Source organism: Candoia aspera, chromosome 6 (assembly GCF_035149785.1).
Source record: "Candoia aspera isolate rCanAsp1 chromosome 6, rCanAsp1.hap2, whole genome shotgun sequence".
In the NCBI taxonomy this organism is placed as follows: Eukaryota; Metazoa; Chordata; class Lepidosauria; order Squamata; family Boidae; genus Candoia; species Candoia aspera.
In genome coordinates, this window is record NC_086158.1 from 67,908,267 (window position 1) to 67,925,852 (window position 17,586).

The window sequence follows — 17,586 nt, forward strand, 5'->3', positions numbered from 1 at the left end:
CATTCAGGTTTACATTATATGCAACCAAGTGGACAAGATGAATCAGGCAGACTGTGGTGCAGATTCTATGAAGCAAGCTGCGGGGGGTGGGTTCAGAAAACCAGGCAGAGGTATTTTCTGTCAAACTCAAGGACCTGACTTTGGGGAGCCTTTCTGAGAGATTGGAAGGGCTGCTGCTGAAACAAGGAGAGGAAGCCTATATGCATCTAAATCCAATCCACTGTTTCCTAATATGCCATTTTAGCATTAACAGAGGTTTTTGAATTAAGTAAAATGTAAAGATCAATTTCACCCTCCCCCCAGGATGGATGAAGGTTTGTTATTCTGTTCATTTTTATGTTTTATGTACTTAACACCTGCCTCTACAGAGCAAAATTAACCTAGGATATACTAAAAAGTATACGATAAAATACGAATTGTTAAAGGAAGTCTTGTGATATACATACAAGTAACAACTTCAGATTTGTGAATGGCAATCCTACATTTATTTTCCAGGTCTGTAAATGCTGTGAGCCATAAAGGAAGAGATTTACCTGTCATCCTGTTTGTCTCCTATGTTTCATCCTGTGTGTGGATATAATGTTGGAATCAGAAAATGTAGAATCTAATGAGTGATTCATGTAACCTTTACCCCTAACTTTTTAAAGGCAATGACTGTATGGATGGAGCCTACAAATGCTGGACTCTATATAATAGTCTCACACTACAGCCAATGTAGCCAGTATCAGTTGGGCGTGACAAGGTGGGACACACCTTGCAAAAATCCTATGAGATCTCAGGAAGCCTCTCTTTTTGTATTTAATGTATTTCTTTATTAAATGTATATACCACCTCAGTGCGGTTAGACTCTAGGCACTTACAGAATATGGATTAAAATACAATAATAATATAAAATAAAAATATGAACAGTGAAGAAATATAGTAAAACTAAATCTTACATCAACAGCTTTGGAATCAATCCTCCAAAGAGCTTGGTCTTTATAACTTTCTGGAAGGTTGTAAGAGTGAAGGCCATCCTCACCTTTGAAGGTGAGGTATTACACAGAGAAGATGAACATTTACACTTGTTCATTGAGACTCTTTCACAGATAAGTGTCCATCAGAATGCAGTCTTAGGCATCTTCAAGCTGCTGATTTGGAAGCTGCTTTGTTCATAGCATTCTGAAGGAATAAATAAAATATCTCAGTCTTTGGAATTGAATTGAATTGTAAGCCCTCGCCTTAATTGTATTCATATTTTGTTCTTAATATTTCATTCAATACTGTATTACAATTATGAGCAAAAAGTATTTGATTGAACCGTAAAGTTAGAAGGAGCAATAGACTGTAGGTAGTTTAATTCACCAGGTTTCAGTTAAGTATTTCAGCTAAAATATAAGGAATCATACGTTACACCTTTTATTTAAATTCTGATATTACATTACAGTGCTGGCATTATTTATGCATTTTTGTTAATTCACCTAGCATAAAAATATTTTTTAAAAAGGTCCTAAAAAGGTTTCATATAAAGTGCTTCCATATAAAAACTTTGTTCTTAGAAGCAGGTCTTTCTTTTGTGTAAGGATTTCTCCCCTTTTATTTTAGAACATATTCAACATAACTTTGTTCACATCATTTTCAGCCTCTGCAATGCCTTCTGACCCTGCAGTAACATCTGGTAGAAAAATAAAATACATCACTGGAAGTGCATCTAGACAAGGCTTTATTGTAGGTCCTGACAAACATCTCTTCCATCCGTGATTCTTCCATGTTTTGCTATGGAAATTTGAAGGGGACCTGCACACTAAGTTTCTATCAGTAATGGAAGATAGCGTCTGTCTGGAAGCACCAAAGTTCAGATCCTACATATTAAGGCTGGTGGGGATGGGTTGGTCAGAAAGGAAAGCAATGCAATCCAAATTAGCCCAAGAAGAAAGTTTTGCACTGCTCATGCGCAATTCTATGGAAGTAATGAAGTGGTAAGAACAGGAAGCGCCATTACTGTTCCCATAAGGCATTGTTTGCTTTACAGATTTGCCATAATGCTGAATTACAAATAAGTACAAGAAAACGTGCAGGACTTATACCTGTTTTTTCTTATTTTAAAAGTGATTGATTTAATCTTGCATTCGAAAATAATTCCAACAACCTCAAGTACATTTTATGACATATTCAGGAAACATGCAGGTTAAAATAATGTTTACTAGCAGCAAGCAAAGAATTGCAAGCAATTCATTTGACTCATTATTTATTTCACGTGAAAAAGAACTAGTTCTTATCTGAAAATTTCCTTTCTCTTCTCTCAGATAGGACTCATCCATCTGACAAGAGTTTTCCCCAATTTATTGCCCTCCAGGTGAGTTAGTTCTAAAGTTCCCAGAACCCCCTTCCCTCAGAATTTCTGGGGAAAATTCTAGTCTCAATGCATTAGGAAATATTTTTCAGGCCTCAGGGGACCCTGGTACATTCAGGCTCAAATATAGGCCAGAGGTTAGTTAAAACACAATTTTACTAAATGGTTGGAGTGCACACAATATTGCTAATCAGATAATGTAATTCCTTTGAATGTTATTTAAGATTGGTGGAATAGATCTCTATTTTGAGACAGATGTTTAGTGCTGACTATTGCTGTCAAGATTCATATAGAAACAAACATGCATTTTGGGTGTTCAATGCAAAATACATGAAGTGAAAATAATGCCATTAACAGCCTACATTCAGGAAAATATACCTCTAATAGTACATGATATGGACATGTGTGTATTAGGAGTGGAGAATTTTTTTTCTAAATAACAGATAATATAGAATATTAAAAAGCAATTCAAAATGGGATTCTACTGAAAATACTTAAAAAAATATAATCCATTATTTACTTCTTTTTACACCTATAAGAGTTTTTAAGAGACGTGGAGATAGTATTGGCAGCTCAAGCTTATATTATTTTGTTTGAAGAACTACTGCATCAACATCCTTTGATCTTCTATAAACCCATCATATGACCAAAGTGTCCCTGTAATGAAAAATAAATCATATTAATTGAAAGCAGGGTTTGTTAAACAGATAAAAATGTGTATCACACTAAGAATAGAGAATAAATGTACTACAATAAGATCTGCAGCTTTGAGAAGCTTGGAAGGTTTTAAATACTACGTTAAAAAAAGAATTATGTTGCTGATAGGCAGCTACTAACTGGAGCTGGACGTGGCCATTCAGATAAAGGCTGGGCTGACATACAGCACTACAGCATCAGTTGCTGAATAACCTACAGTTCGTTGTTGTTTATTCGTTTAGTCGCTTCTGACTCTTCGTGACTTCATGGACCAGCCCACGCCAGAGCTTCCTGTCAGTCGTCAACACCCCCAGCTCCCCCAGGGACGAGTCCGTCACCTCTAGAATATCATACATCCACCTTGCCCTTAGTCGGCCCCTCTTCCTTTTGCCCTCCACTCTCCCTAGCATCAGCATCTTCTCCAGGGTGTCCTGTCTTCTCATTATGTGGCCAAAGTATTTCAGTTTTGCATTTAATATCATTCCCGCAAGTGAGCAGTCTGGCTTTATTTCCTGAAGAATGCACTGGTTTGATCTTCTTGCAGTCCAAGGCACTCTCAGAATTTTCCTCCAACACCACAATTCCAAAGCATCAATCTTCCTTCTCTCAGCCTTCCTTATGGTCCAGCTCTTGCAGCCATATGTTACTACAGGGAACACCATTGCTTTAACTATGCGGACCTTTGTTGTCAGTGTGATGTCTCTGCTCTTAACTATTTTATCGAGATTGGTCATTGCTTTTCTCCCAACGATTAAGCGTCTTCTGATTTCCTGACTGCAGTCAGCATCTGCAGTAATCTTTGCACCTAGAAATACAAAGTCTTTCACTGCTTCTACATTTTCTCCCTCTATTTGCCAGTTATCAATCAAGCTGGTTGCCATAATCTTGGTTTTTTTGAGGTTTAGCTGCAAGCCAGCTTTTGCACTTCCTTCTTTCACCTTCATCATAAGGCTCCTCAGTTCCTCTTCGCTTTCAGCCATCAAAGTGGTATCATCTGCATATCTGAGATGGTTAATGTTTCTTCCAGCGATTTTAACTCCAGCCTTGGATTCCTCAAGCCCAGCTTGTCGCATGATGTGTTCTGCATACAAGTTGAATAGGTAGGGTGAGAGTATACAGCCCTGCCGTACTCCTTTCCCAATCTTAAACCAGTCCGTTGTTCCGTGGTCTGTTCTTACTGTTGCTACTTGGTCGTTATACAGATTCTTCAGGAGGCATACAAGATGACTTGGTAACCCCATACCACTAAGAACTTGCCACGATTTGTTATGGTCCACACAGTCAAAGGCTTTAGAATAGTCAATAAAACAGAAATAGATGTTTTTCTGAAACTCCCTGGCTTTTTCCATTATCCATCGGATATTGGCAATTTGGTCCCTAGTTCCTCTGCCTTTTCTAAACCCAGCTTGTACATCTGGCAATTCTCGCTCCATGAATTGCTGAAGTCTACCTTGCAGGATCTTGAGCATTACCTTACTGGCATGTGAAATGAGTGCCACTGTTCGATAGTTTGAACATTCTTTAGTGTTTCCCTTTTTTGGTATGGGGATATAAGTTGATTTTTTCCAATCTGATGGGCATTCTTGTGTTTTCCAAATTTGCTGGCATATAGCATGCATTACCTTGACAGCATCATCTTGCAAGATTTTGAACAGTTCAGCTGGGATGCCATCGTCTCCTCCTGCCTTGTTATTAGCAATGCTTCTTAAGGCCCATTCAACCTCACTCTTCAGGGTGTCTGGCTCTAGCTCACTGACCACACCGTCAAAGCTATCCCTGATATTGTTATCCTTCCTATACAGGTCTTCCGTATATTCTTGCCACCTTTTCTTGATTTCTTCTTCTTCTGTTAGGTCCTTGCCATCTTTGTTTTTGATCATACCCATTTTTGCCTGGAATTTACCTCCGATGTTTCTAATTTTCTGGAAGAGGTCTCTTGTCCTTCCTATTCTATTGTCTTCTTCCACTTCTGCACATTGCTTGTTTAAAAATAATTCCTTATCTCTTCTGGCTAACCTCTGGAATTTTGCATTTAATTGGGCATATCTCCCCCTATCACTGTTGCCTTTTGCTTTCCTTCTTTCTTGGGCTACTTCTAGTGTCTCAGCAGACAGCCATTTTGCCTTCTTGGTTTTCTCTTTCTTTGGGATGTATTTTGTTGCCGCCTCTTGAACAATGTTGCGGACTTCTGTCCATGGTTCTTCTGGGACCCTATCTACTAAGTCCAGTCCCTTAAATCTATTCTTCACCTCCACTGCATATTCCTTAGGAATATTAGTGAGCTCATATCTAGCTGATCTGTGGGTCTTCCCTAATCCCTTTAGTCTGATCCTAAATTGTGCAATAAGAAGTTCGTGATCTGAACTACAGTCAGCTCCAGGTCTTGTTTTTACCAACTGTATAAATGTCCGCCACCTTTGGCTGCAAAGGATGTAGTCAATCTGATTTCGGTGTTGTCCATCTGGTGAAGTCCATGTATAAAGCCGTCTCTTAGGTTGTTGGAAGAGAGTGTTTGTTATGCAGAGTGAGTTGTCTTGGCAAAATTCTATCAGCCTATGTCCTGCTTCGTTTTGTTCTCCCAGGCCATGCTTACCAGTAATTCCAGGTGTCATTTGACTGCCCACCTTAGCATTCCAGTCTCTCGTGATGAAAATAACCTCTCTTTTAGGCGTGTTGTCTTATAGGTGCTGCAGATCCTCATAGAACTGCTCTACTTCAGCTTCTTCAGCATTTGTGGTTGGGGCGTATATTTGGATCACTGTGATGTTAGATGGCTTGCCCTGAATTCGAATTGAGATCATTCAATTTTTTGGATTGTATCCAAGCACTGCTTTAGCCACTTGACTATTAATTATGAAGGCCACTCCATTTCTTCTGTGGTCCTCTTGTCCAGAGTAGTAGATCTGGTGGTCATTTGATGTGAAGAGGCCCATTCCAGTCCATTTCAGTTCACTGACGCCCAAAATGTCTATCTTTAATCTTGACATCTCACCAATAACCACATCCAATTTGCCCTGGCTCATAGATCTTACATTCCAGGTTCTAATGGTGTGTTGATCCTTAGAACATCGGATTTGCCGTTCACCACCAGCACCGTCGGCCGCTAGCCGTCCTTTCGGCTTTGAGCTAGCTGCATCATCACGTCTGGGGCTAGTTGAACTCATCCTCTGTTCCTCCCCAGTAGCATTTTGACCATCTTCCGACCTGGGGGTCTCACCTTCCAATGGTATACCGACATATCTCTGGTTGTACTGATCCATTGAGTTTTCACGGCAAGAATACTGGGGTGGGTTGCCATTACCTTCCCCAGGGATCGCATTTAGTCTGACCTCTCTGTCATGACCTTCCTGTCTTGGGTGGCCCTTCACAGTTTAGCTCATGGCATCATTGAGGTGCTCAAGCTCCAGCACCATGACAAGGTAGCGATCCTTTGCTGAAGAACCTACAGTTAGTTGGATTAATTTATCACATTAAACTACAAAGCAGATTTAACAGCCTACAATTGTTGGTTCCATATAACTCACCATCAAAACCAAATAGGTCATATTAAATCTTGCACAATGTGTGAATGCCGTTGCAATTTCCAAAAATCCAAAGCTTTCTGAATTGAGCCTACCATATTTTTTTCTCTTTTTTAAGAACATAATAATGGCCTTGGTATATCAAACCCACAATGTCCAGCTTTATTCTCAAAGAAGAGTCAGGCAGATGTCTTTAAAAATCTCGTAAAATGAGAATACAACTAAAGTAGCCAAACTGTTTTTCAATGCTGGTAACTAGAATAGTAGCCTTCTTAGCTACTGTCTGTAAACACCACTGAAAATGTTCCATGACATTATATAATCCTTCTTTAAAACTACAGTATTTAAGCAAACAGATACCATTTAGCCTGTCAATGTTTCATAAGATTATGGCTAACAAATTAGAAACACAATGCAGCCAACGTATCCTAAGATAAAAGATATCAACATTTAGTTAATGAGCATTGTTACTTTTTCAGGAAACACCTCTGTGGAATACATAACGGAGAACCTACTTCAGATATTACACAGAAAAAAGATAAAAGATTTACTCATACTTAATTTTCCTGTCGGTCAAGCAGCTAAAGTTGCTCATAAACAACTTTTTAGCTTTTGTAGTATTGGAACATGAATGGAGATTCCAACTCTAGAGGCTAGCCTAGCTTGATGAAAACAAACTAAAAATCATACCCCTCCCTACTTTGTTTAAATGTCTATTTCCTTACTTTTGCTCTCACCAATTGTATTCAATCTTAAAAACACAAATTTTAATTTCAATTTCCCCCAAAAAAAGAAAAAAGCATCAGCTGAGAATAGGGTTAAGGGCTTCACTAAAATAATTGGAAATCTGCACTAGGAATCTGGCTTGGGGGGGTATCATCTTCCTTGGGTTGAAAGCAACTCTATTTAATCACAGAAAACTTTAGTTGAATTGGATTATGCCTTAGATTGAACATATCAAAGAATAATATGCAATTCTCCCCTCTTCCAGTTTTATAGAGATACTTCTAAAATCTCTTCATAAATCTTAAATGTCTCCGAACTGGAACAGAGTAATACATGCCTTTTTAATGTGCATTGAGATTCATTTAGGTGACTAATTCTGCTTTCTAGAGTGTGTTTGAAAAACGAGCTTGCACTCCCTATATTTTCAACCTAATGCAGGAAACATATTAGTTTGCACTCTGCTAGCATACCAAGAAAAAGCTAAATCAATCTGCTGCTTTTATTTACATGCTTTATCCCTGAGAAATGTAATTGCTGGGTTTTTTTTTATTAACCTTATGTTTTATGGCTCTAATATTTAAGAACAAGCCTATCTTATGTCATAGTAAGAAGGTTAATATACTTACAGGTTCACCAGCAATACATCTTGGACATGGCTGGGCAGTAGCTTTGGCTTCATTATCCGTAAATACCTGATTAGTAAGCACATATATACAAAATTCTCAAAACAAGCCAATGATCATTATTTGACAACTTTATTATAAAATAGATTAACATCTGCTAAAAGAGCTGCGTAAAACATACCATATAATTTGGCTTCTCTTTTGTAATCTGAGGACTGAACAATTCAGTGGGATCATTCTGCTTGAGATTCTGCTTCATAGCCCAGTAATCCATAAAACAGTTGCTTAGTGGGTGGCAAGGATTGATTGCCTGTGGAACAGTCTTCAAATTTCTGCACACTCGTTTCTGGGAAAAGAAAAAGAAATGAACTCTGAAGGCTTTTCCCATATGCTCATTATGCATGCATCTTGGCCAAGGTGACTTGTTCTTGAGAAATCATGATTCTATCCCTATTGCAACCACAGGTTATTGCATGACCATGAGCGGTTGATGGTCATTGTTCTTCCTACTTGAGAAATTAATAGTGAGAAATTGTAAGAGCAGAAGACTGCAGAAGTTTCTATATTAAAATATAAATAATAGACACCATATTTACCTAACAAGGAAGCAAGATTTCTCCCTAAATAATTACCTATGATTTGGAGAATGGGGCATTTCATAAGACTAAAAGATGCTGTGAAAATGAGGAAATGGATGAGAGGTACAGATGGCTGCAGTTGCTGCCTAAGACTTAAATGAGTTTGAAGATAAACAGTCACCAGCCTAGGGCTTCTTACCTGGGAATTCCAACCCTGTTTGTAATATCCAACAAGATTTTCTCTCTTTTCTTCCTTGTGAACATCTTTGCCCTTCTTATTCTAGTTTTGTTCTCCCCTTCCTCATCTTTTCCTCCTCCTTTTTGACTCTGTTGGAAGGGGAAGGAATGTATATGTGTAAACTTGTGCATTTATGTGTTTGAGAGTGGTCTGAGTGTGATTCGTTTTATAAATGGCTTCCTTTAGATATACAATTAATTTTAGTCAGTAGTTATTAATTCAACACACACACACACATTCCTAACCCTGCTTATTTTTAGAGTTTAACTTCTGGCAGGTATATACACATGTACAAGTATGTCATATACATACATCTGGGTGAGTGATGTCCAGAATTGGTTTCAAATGCAGTTTCCAATCCTAGGTTGGCAAGATGAGGAAGCTGGGGTTTCCACAAGATTATTGTTTGATTGTTTCCACCTTTCTTTTCCTTTATTGAAAGAGTATCTTAGATTCAAGGGTGTTTTCTTTTTGGATAACTATGATGGAGATAACAGGTATTTGGATAGAAACAGAAAACAGAAAGAAAAACATTTCACTGAATAATGAATTTTGGTATCAAAATGATGTATTCTGATTTCTGTAGTTTTCTATTTTATAATCACTGGCATAAGCATGTTTTATTCCACAGACAAATAGCTTGTCTACAACCTAGGCTTCCACAGCAGCATCTTTCTAACAGTGAATCTGGGTAACTGAGTATTTATCATTTTGGAATGCAGGCACTTCAAAATAAGATTTTCTTAATCTGTATTGCTATATGCAAAATCATTATAGAGAGAGCATATAAAAAAGGAGCTTTTCACAAAGACCTATGCTTAATGATTCCTAGGACTTATGGCATGTTGAAAGTAATCCAGTGAAAGAATGATATAAGGATCAGCAGGGAGGTGAAAAAACAAAATTGAGAGGGATGCAGTAGGAATAGGGTTGGGGTGCAGCTGATCATGAAGTCCATAAAATCCTATCTACACTAACACCTGAACATTTTTAGACCTTTGTAATGGAATAATTTGAGCAGGATGGAAGAGAAAAAAGTTCCTTCTCTCCATATTCTCTTGAAGTCTTCCTGTAACTTCTCTTTATCCCCTGAAAATGGCTTCAGGGCTCCTGTCTCAGGTTGACTGGACACTAGAATAGAAGCATTTCATTTTGTGAAGGATACACCTTCATAGAAATCAAGTTCAAAAATCTGAATATAAACAAAAATGAAATGAAATGAAATGAAATAGAATCATGTTAGGTTAAAACAAGAAGAATATCCAAGGGAAAAAGGCTGAAGCATGACTACTGTTGAAAATGGATCAAGATACATCTAGAGGAAGTGAATCAGAAACAAAATATGTATTATAGTAAGAGTGTACAAAATGTAATAATAAAAATCTGAGAAGACCCTCTGAAGACAGGCTGCCTTCCATTGGGAAAACATCCATCTCCTTTGTTCCTGGAGAATTTGTCCTTTATTAAAAGCTATAGCAAGCAAGTACAAGCAGCATAACTAGCAAGATGCATGAAAGGACAGATAAAAGAGAAAACTGATTTACTGCTATGCATTAGAAGAAATTTTCTCTTATCAAAAATAAAACCAGGCTATTGCTTTGGGTCTAAGGCACTTATGATCAGAGACAGGAATTTAGCATACAGAGTAGCTGGTTATGAATGCGACACTAATGCAAGCAGAACCTGTAGAGGTTTCTATAGAGACTCCCAAATTATTCTGATATTTGAAGGCATCAGAAACATCTCAAGAAACTGCAAAAACAGACCTGTATAGAATTCTGATTGTGGAGACTGCATTAATAACTCATACCTAGCATGTCTGTGGCAAGGCCCAGTGGGTCAGAGAGCTTTAGAGACCTTCACACTGAATTTCATAAAAATGGTGCATAAATGTGCCAACCTCATTCTTCTGCAGTCTGAAAGGCCAAATATATTCAGAAGAATGTCTGCTATTGAGCAGTTTAGATAATTATGATAGCATCTCATATGTTTATTAATGGTGTGTGGGTGTCTGTGTGTGTACACACACATACTATATATATTCTGAACAGGCAATGCATTTTTGCTTTATTGTATGTAATGAGCAGATGAGTAAAACTTAGAAATTCCATGAGGATTCTACATGAAGTTTCACAAAATGTATAGCAAGAGCAATGGAATAACAATTTATCATTTTGAGGCATATGCTTTAGGTAATATTAACTGTGGCTTTAAATTATTACATGTGGGCACACTTAGCATTATTATTCCTCTTGCTTTTACTATTCAGTCTACAGCCTCACATATTGTTTTGTCTAATGTTTCAATATGAACAGAATTTCGGATAACTATTGTGGTTTTCCTGTTGAGCAAGGTTAAATAGCCTGTGATTCTTCTGTATGTTGTTGGACTTGAACTTCTATCACCATCAGCTACAGCAAGTGTGGCCACTAATTTGAGGCAACAGGTGCTATTATCCAACAATGAGTGGTCTTTTCACAGTCCTCCTATTGGAAAGTGTGTAATTTTCATTTTAATGCAGCCATTTCATTAACCAGCCATTTTTCCATATACAATGCATGCAACTATGATGCAGCATGAAGTTTCAGGATAAAATACCCATCAAGGACAAACCAAGGACCAAAGAATGAGTGAATGTAGCAATAACGAAGATTGTTGGACCAAGTTAATGTTTTCACTAAGTAAAACAAGTATCTGTAAACTTCCAATTTCTCACTTTGAGTCACTTCAACCATAATCAATAGGAATTTGGGACTAAATGCACAACTGAGTTAAATCCAAGAATATATAATAAAGGAAATTTAACTCTATTTGCTTCAGAAGAATTGCAATAGTTTTATCCCAGATATTTTGCCTTAATTGGGATGCCTAGCATGATTTTTCTAATGAGTCAGTCCTTTAGTATTTACTGAAGTCTATATTATGGATTTCACACACCGAAGTATTATTTCAAACAATAACCATGATGCAACTGAGATAAAATTACATTTTTCTACAATTAATTTTAATTTTATATAAAAATACAGTTTTTTAGTAATTTACAGCAAAAATAAACACTGAAAAGGTTATTTGGTATTGTTTATTCTTCTTACATCTCACTTTAATTTCATCTCTGCAAGGGCACTGGGGTTCAATAATAGGTAGCTTAGAACATCTCAGTCATGTATCCTTCCTTAAACTCCAGGCAATGCCTTATATAGCTGCATATAATGGAGCATATGCTGAAGTTCAATACGCAGTTATTGATAACTGATGAATAGTCTGTATCCTTGTGTAATTTGTGGAAACCTCCAAAAATACCTATTTTCTTTGACCTTAGCTTGTTATCTTTTGGAATATGGTTTGATTCACGGGACAGGCTAGGCTAGGTAACTTATGCTTGTCGACAGGCATTGCTGCATGATCATTTGGCTGGGAGCACTTTCTTAGCTAAGTATATCAGTGGGATAAAAATTAAAGGAGACGCCAATTACCATCTCTGATCTCAAAAGCTGCAGATAAGACCAATCACCCCTTAAGGGTGATATTAAAACTCACTCTACTGAATATAAAGCATTAAAGTAGATGGCCTTTAGACAGACAAGGAAAATGAGGATGGCATTAGCTTGCATTATTCTGATCAACCGCGCCAACAAATCCAATCCTCCGTAGAAATGCTATTAGTGTCAGCCCTCTCCCCCCAAAAAGGGGAGAGGAGGGAAAAGGCTTTGTGTAAAGTCCCTGAAGGAAAAGAAGCAACTAATGTCATTAATGTGTTAACAGCCTCTGGTCACTTAACAGAGTAGTTTTAATAGGCTCTAGAGGGGAAACGTGTCCAGCCCTTTTCAGCCAAAGGGTAGGTTAGAGCTGTGTGTGGGTTTTGAAGATAGTGGGTTAAATTCCTGGGGGATTTGCCTGCCTTGTTATATATTTGCAAATGTACTTTTAATAAAGCAAATGATGGCTAACTACAATTAAGTACCAAAGGTGGCTCTTTTAACAAGCACATGCCATTGCACTGATAGGTTTAATTACACTATAAAGCTCACTGGAAAATACTTCAGGAAAAAGATATAGGGGCATCACAGTTTGCAACATTAGCATATAACAAGTCACTAGTGATTTCAGTTTCCTGTCATAAGTTTGCTGGTGCATTTGAATTCTGAATTACATTTCAAGTCTCTTAAAAATAGATTTTCCCATACCTGCCCCCCCATTTACAAATCTCTTTACAAGAGCCTTTTTCTCATACAACAAAGTACTGTGAAATCGCTAAAGAACTGGGCTCAGCACTATTTAATTATTAACACTAGAGGGCTAAAATAAAAGGTAAGATTGAACAATTGAATTCTTAGATATGTGAAACCAACTTTTATTTTAAAATATGCTATTTTCAGACAGACATTTATTTGCTTACAAAACACACAGTGGCCAACTGCTGTTGACTTTTAAGCAGTGGCATTTAGGACAGTCCTCACTGTACTGTATTTGTCTCCTTAGCTATGAGGAAGAACACATTGGCCTAAGAAAGAATGCAATGAATATTGTTACGTAGGAGTGTAGAACTCCAGCTACTGAATTCTTCTGGATACCTTTGTAGATTCTTCTGCCTGTCCTCCCCTCCTGTAATGGTATGTGGGAATGACCTTGGGAGACGGTAGGAAGACCCACAGCCTAGGTAACGGTCTGGTAAGAGGCTGCTCAGTCCACAGGTAGGGGGAAAGCATGGGAAGCATTTCAGAAGCCCCCCCCCCCCCGTTTTCCAGAGACTAAAAGGGGAAGAGGGGAGAAATACTTTCAGTCTGGCAAGATTGATGTCAGTTTTGTGAGGTAGTCAAACAAGAAGAACACGCATATGAGCTAATCCTACTTTACTGTAAGGTTACATAAACAGAATCTTTTTAGTCTCTGGAAAACTAGGGAGAGTCCCTTCTGAAATGCTTCCCATGCTTTCCCCCCACCTGTGGACTGAGCTGCCTCTTATCAGACCAGACCATTTGCCTCCTGTCTCCCAAGGTCATTCCCACATACCATTACATATCCCCTCCACCCACTTCTCAGAGTAAGAGAGGAAGACCATTTCATAGTGTAATGTTTCAAATTCCAAGCAAAAATCTTAGGCGCCCAGCTACCTGGATATTTTTCCAGCCCCAGGCAATGTTTTTAAGTGCACACAATCCATCCTGCCTCTCCCCATCCTTTTAGCGTTCTACAGATCCTACTACTTCTGAACAGGCAAAGAGTTATGTCAGTAGCATCTGCTGTGTAAATTTATAACTGAGTGATGATTTCTGACATTTATGTATATACAAGCTGCTACATCTTTCTCCATTCTCACCTCCATGACAGCTCATGAAATTTCCTTGTCAGAATCTGCTATTTTCTTGCAAGAGTGGCACGGCCTGATGGATGAGAGGACCCTCTAGGAAGGGAAGGTGATGTAGAATCATTTGAAGATTTTGAAGAAGCACTAAAAGTATCTGTCAAAGATACTTTAGGTCTACAAATACTAGAACTGGTCCATGAGGCTGAAGTTTATGGCCCAGACCTGAGTTTTAAAATAATTGCTTTGGAATTCACAATGGCCAAAAGAAAAAGCTTGGAGCAGAACTTAAGAACACAGAGTTACAAATATTTGATTTGCAAACAGCTATTATCAGCTTTCATGATGAAAGTCTTGTAGGCAGGCTTGGAATGAGAGGGTGAATAATTACACCTGGGGATGGCTAGCGCCATGAAGTGATTCGGAGGGACCTACCAGACTGGAGGACTGATTAAGATCTTTTCGCCATGTAGATTGTATTATATTTATATTGTATTTTGTAATGTAATGGTTTTATATTTTAATCCTGTTTTATTGTAAGCCGCCCAGAGTCCCCCCCACAGGGGAGAGATGGGCGGTGAATAAATTCATAAAATAAATAAAGTCCAAGAAATGCCATTATTTCTTTTTAGTAGCAATTTTGACACAATGCATTTTTTTCCTTTTTTTGGCAACTATTCTTCCTGAGCATAGAGAGAAAATGAAAGATTAGGCAAGTTTTCCCAATGTGGTGCTGTCCAGATGTGGTGGGCTACAATTCACAACATTCTCTGCCAGCTGGCTTGGGATTCTAGGAGCTATACTCCAATGCATCTGGAAAACATGAAGCTGGAGTGGAGAAAGCTGTACTGTATTAACAGGTTTAATTAAAGTCTACACTTGTCCTACTTGTTGCCAAACATTCTGTGGGGCAATTCTGGTCCCCATGGCTAGTGGTCACTGTGATTTTGGCAGCCCAGATCTGGTAGCCCCACTTAAAATGCCAAATTGTACATACTCCTCATGCTGACCAGCACTGTCTACAGCCAGTAAATCTGAGTAGCCCAAAATGACTTGCTTCCTTTTCAATCAACAAGAAACCCAAAGCTGATCTGGGGTTCCACTTCAAGCAAAATCATGTATTATTTTAATTATTATTTATTGGCATTCATTAGGCTATGGAAATTCTCCAGCCAAGCTCATCCATCTCCAGTCTGAGGCTCAAAATGGAGAGCACACCACCTCTGAGGAAACCCAGTGCCACATCCTGATATGTTTTGGGGTGCACGATTGGCCTCTCCCAACCGCTCTGCTCTCCCGCCCATCTAGAAGAAAAACCCGGGGGCAAGGGGGGGGGGGTAAAAAAGCAACCACAACACTCTTCCTGCTCTGCGCCCCCTAAGCTCTTCCCAACTTCCCCGCTTCTTAATCCTTTCACAGATGATTTGCAGTCGAAGGACTCGATCATATTTCAGAGAAAACCAAGCGAAGCCTACCTAAAACTTTCCTAAGAAACAGCAGCTCGCCCTACGGGTGCCCTTTATGAACCAACGGAGAAGACGGTCGAAGAGAGAAGGCTGAAATATTCCAGCTGGCCCAATGTGCAGGCCAGGCACACTGTTACTTCCGATAAGACCAATTTAAGGTATTGCGTGATGCACTAAAAAGGAGTGCATGAGAAAGAAGAGGCGTTAACTTGCTGAGAGCATCGTGGCACCCTTCTCAAGTCCCACCGCAGCTACAAGTTTGGACTAAAGAGGGAAACGAGGGTCCCCCCTGAATTTTATTTCCTTCTTCCCATTAAACTCCTCTCTCGCGGTTCTTTCCTCTTCCTCTCCGGCTGGAACCGCTGGGCCTTCAGCAAAATTTAGGAGGGCAAGCCAAACGTGATTTGCTTTCAGCAGGGTCGTTTCTCCGGCCAGTTTGCAAAAGTGCAAAGGCGCAGGCCACGGAGGGCAACGAGGAGGAAAGGACGGGTCGTAGCCTCGGCAGACCAGACAGCGCATGCTCAGGCCGCCCCTTTCCAGCCGGGCGGGCGAGCAGCGGCTCTGGCGCGCGCAGCCCTAGGACGCTGAGCGAGGTGGACTTACGCTCTCGGGCTCAGGGGCGCAGAACTCCTCCGGCCACCCTCGCCGCCGCCGCTCCTCCAGCAAGTTCATGGGCGTCCAGTCCAGGCAGTTGATTCACCGCGGTCAGCGCTAAGCTCGCCGGCCGCGTCTCAAGGGACTGCGCCCCCGGCACTCCGCCCACTCCTCTCGGGAGCCAATCCTCTTAATTTAGCCGTGGAAGGTGAGGGCTCCGTCGCCCGCGCGGCGTGTGCTTAGAATGGCAAGGCCCGATAGGCAGCCTCGAGCGCTGCCTGGTGCAATTCCTCAACGCCCAGATATAACGGTGCTAGAAGTCCGGGAGGTAGCTCGAGGCCGCTCAAAGAAGGAGCGAGGCGTGCGCCGGATGGCTCTGGGCCTGTCGCCAATTCTAAAAGAAAATTCAGGTTCATGCACCCCGCTAAAGCAGGTTTCTCCACCATAGCAACTTAAAGAAGGGTGGACTTCAACTCCCAGAATTCCCTAGCCAGCATGGCTGTCTGGGGAGTTCTGGGAGTTGAAGTCCACCCATCTTAAAGTTGCTAAGGTGGAGAAACCCATAGTTTGCTTAACCATGGCTTGTTGAATGCATTACCCATGTGTGGCTTCACCCCATGCAAAGTGTAGTGGCATTCTTTGTTTTGGTTTTAGTGTCTGGAGTCTTCTGTTGAGATTAGCTGAAACATTTCTTCAGCCTGGGGATTCCAGAAGGCTTCAACTATATGCAGAGTTTTCTGTATCTCTGTTACTGTTTAGGGGTTGTCTGGATTTTTGCATGTTGGGTCCTGTAGCCCTATTAGACCATATTTCCCATAATTCTTAGACAACACAGCCTTTGGCACGAGATTAGAGAATGACTGTTGTATAGGGAACGTCCATTAGAAACAAGAAAAAAAAAGCTAATGAGCTCAAAGGACTTGAGTCTTAGAAGTTTTATCAGTCCTTACAAGTATAGCCGTTGATAAGTGGCTCCTGAGGCATGGATGGGCTGGTTTCACCCAACTTGTGAAGCTAACAGGTGATAAGCTTGTATGTGGCACATTGTTTAATGCATATGCACATAAATGGTGAATTCAGTAAATCATTGTTCAGTTACCCATGGAATAGCATATTGTATAAACCCAACTGTACCATTTAGTACAGTAGAGAACACATGGCCCGTAACTGGAAAAAGGGAAATTTGAAGAAGACCTGATGACTTTTGCTGGGGGCTAGCTGGGGGCTGACTTTTCACTGGGGGCCAGTGGGGTACAGATTAATAATTTCCTTTTTTTAAAAAAAAATATTTTTATTAAGAATTTTTATTATTATAGTAAAATCTAATACAAACTAAACTTAAAAAAAGAATATGAAGAAGTAAAAAGTGCAAGAAAAAAGAAAGAAAAGTAAGAATATAATAAAGAGAAAAGAAATATATTCTTCATCCCATATCCCATCTTTTATCCATAAACAAATCTATAAAACATCTTTTCAGTCTTGGTGTCAGCAGAAAGTCCATAAAGGGTAG

General features: G+C 39.5%; 2 protein-coding genes across 3 annotated transcripts in view; one reads left to right on the plus strand and one right to left on the minus strand.

Annotated features, from left to right (window-relative positions):
* Positions 1-843: 843 nt before the first annotated feature.
* Positions 844-16,206, minus strand: C6H10orf143 (chromosome 6 C10orf143 homolog). Of its 2 annotated transcripts, XR_010068223.1 has the most exons (5): positions 16,086-16,206; positions 8,080-8,244; positions 7,902-7,967; positions 2,853-2,989; positions 844-1,161 (listed from the first exon to the last, which is right to left on the minus strand). XR_010068223.1 is itself a non-coding variant. In XM_063307354.1 (4 exons), exons 1-4 carry the CDS (start codon positions 16,152-16,154, stop codon positions 2,960-2,962), a joined length of 330 nt encoding a protein of 109 aa, XP_063163424.1. In that variant the 5' UTR covers positions 16,155-16,206; the 3' UTR covers positions 1,202-2,959. The 2 variants fall into 2 exon arrangements, 1 of the variants encoding a protein (XP_063163424.1); XM_063307354.1 differs by lacking the exon at positions 844-1,161 and having other exon boundaries at positions 1,202-2,989.
* GLRX3 (glutaredoxin 3) overlaps positions 16,079-17,586 on the plus strand; it is a 41,983-nt gene continuing 40,475 nt past the window's right edge. The window contains exon 1 of the mRNA XM_063307353.1: positions 16,079-16,186. The gene's annotated coding sequence lies outside the window, so the exon portion shown is untranslated. The remainder of the gene's footprint in view (positions 16,187-17,586) is intronic.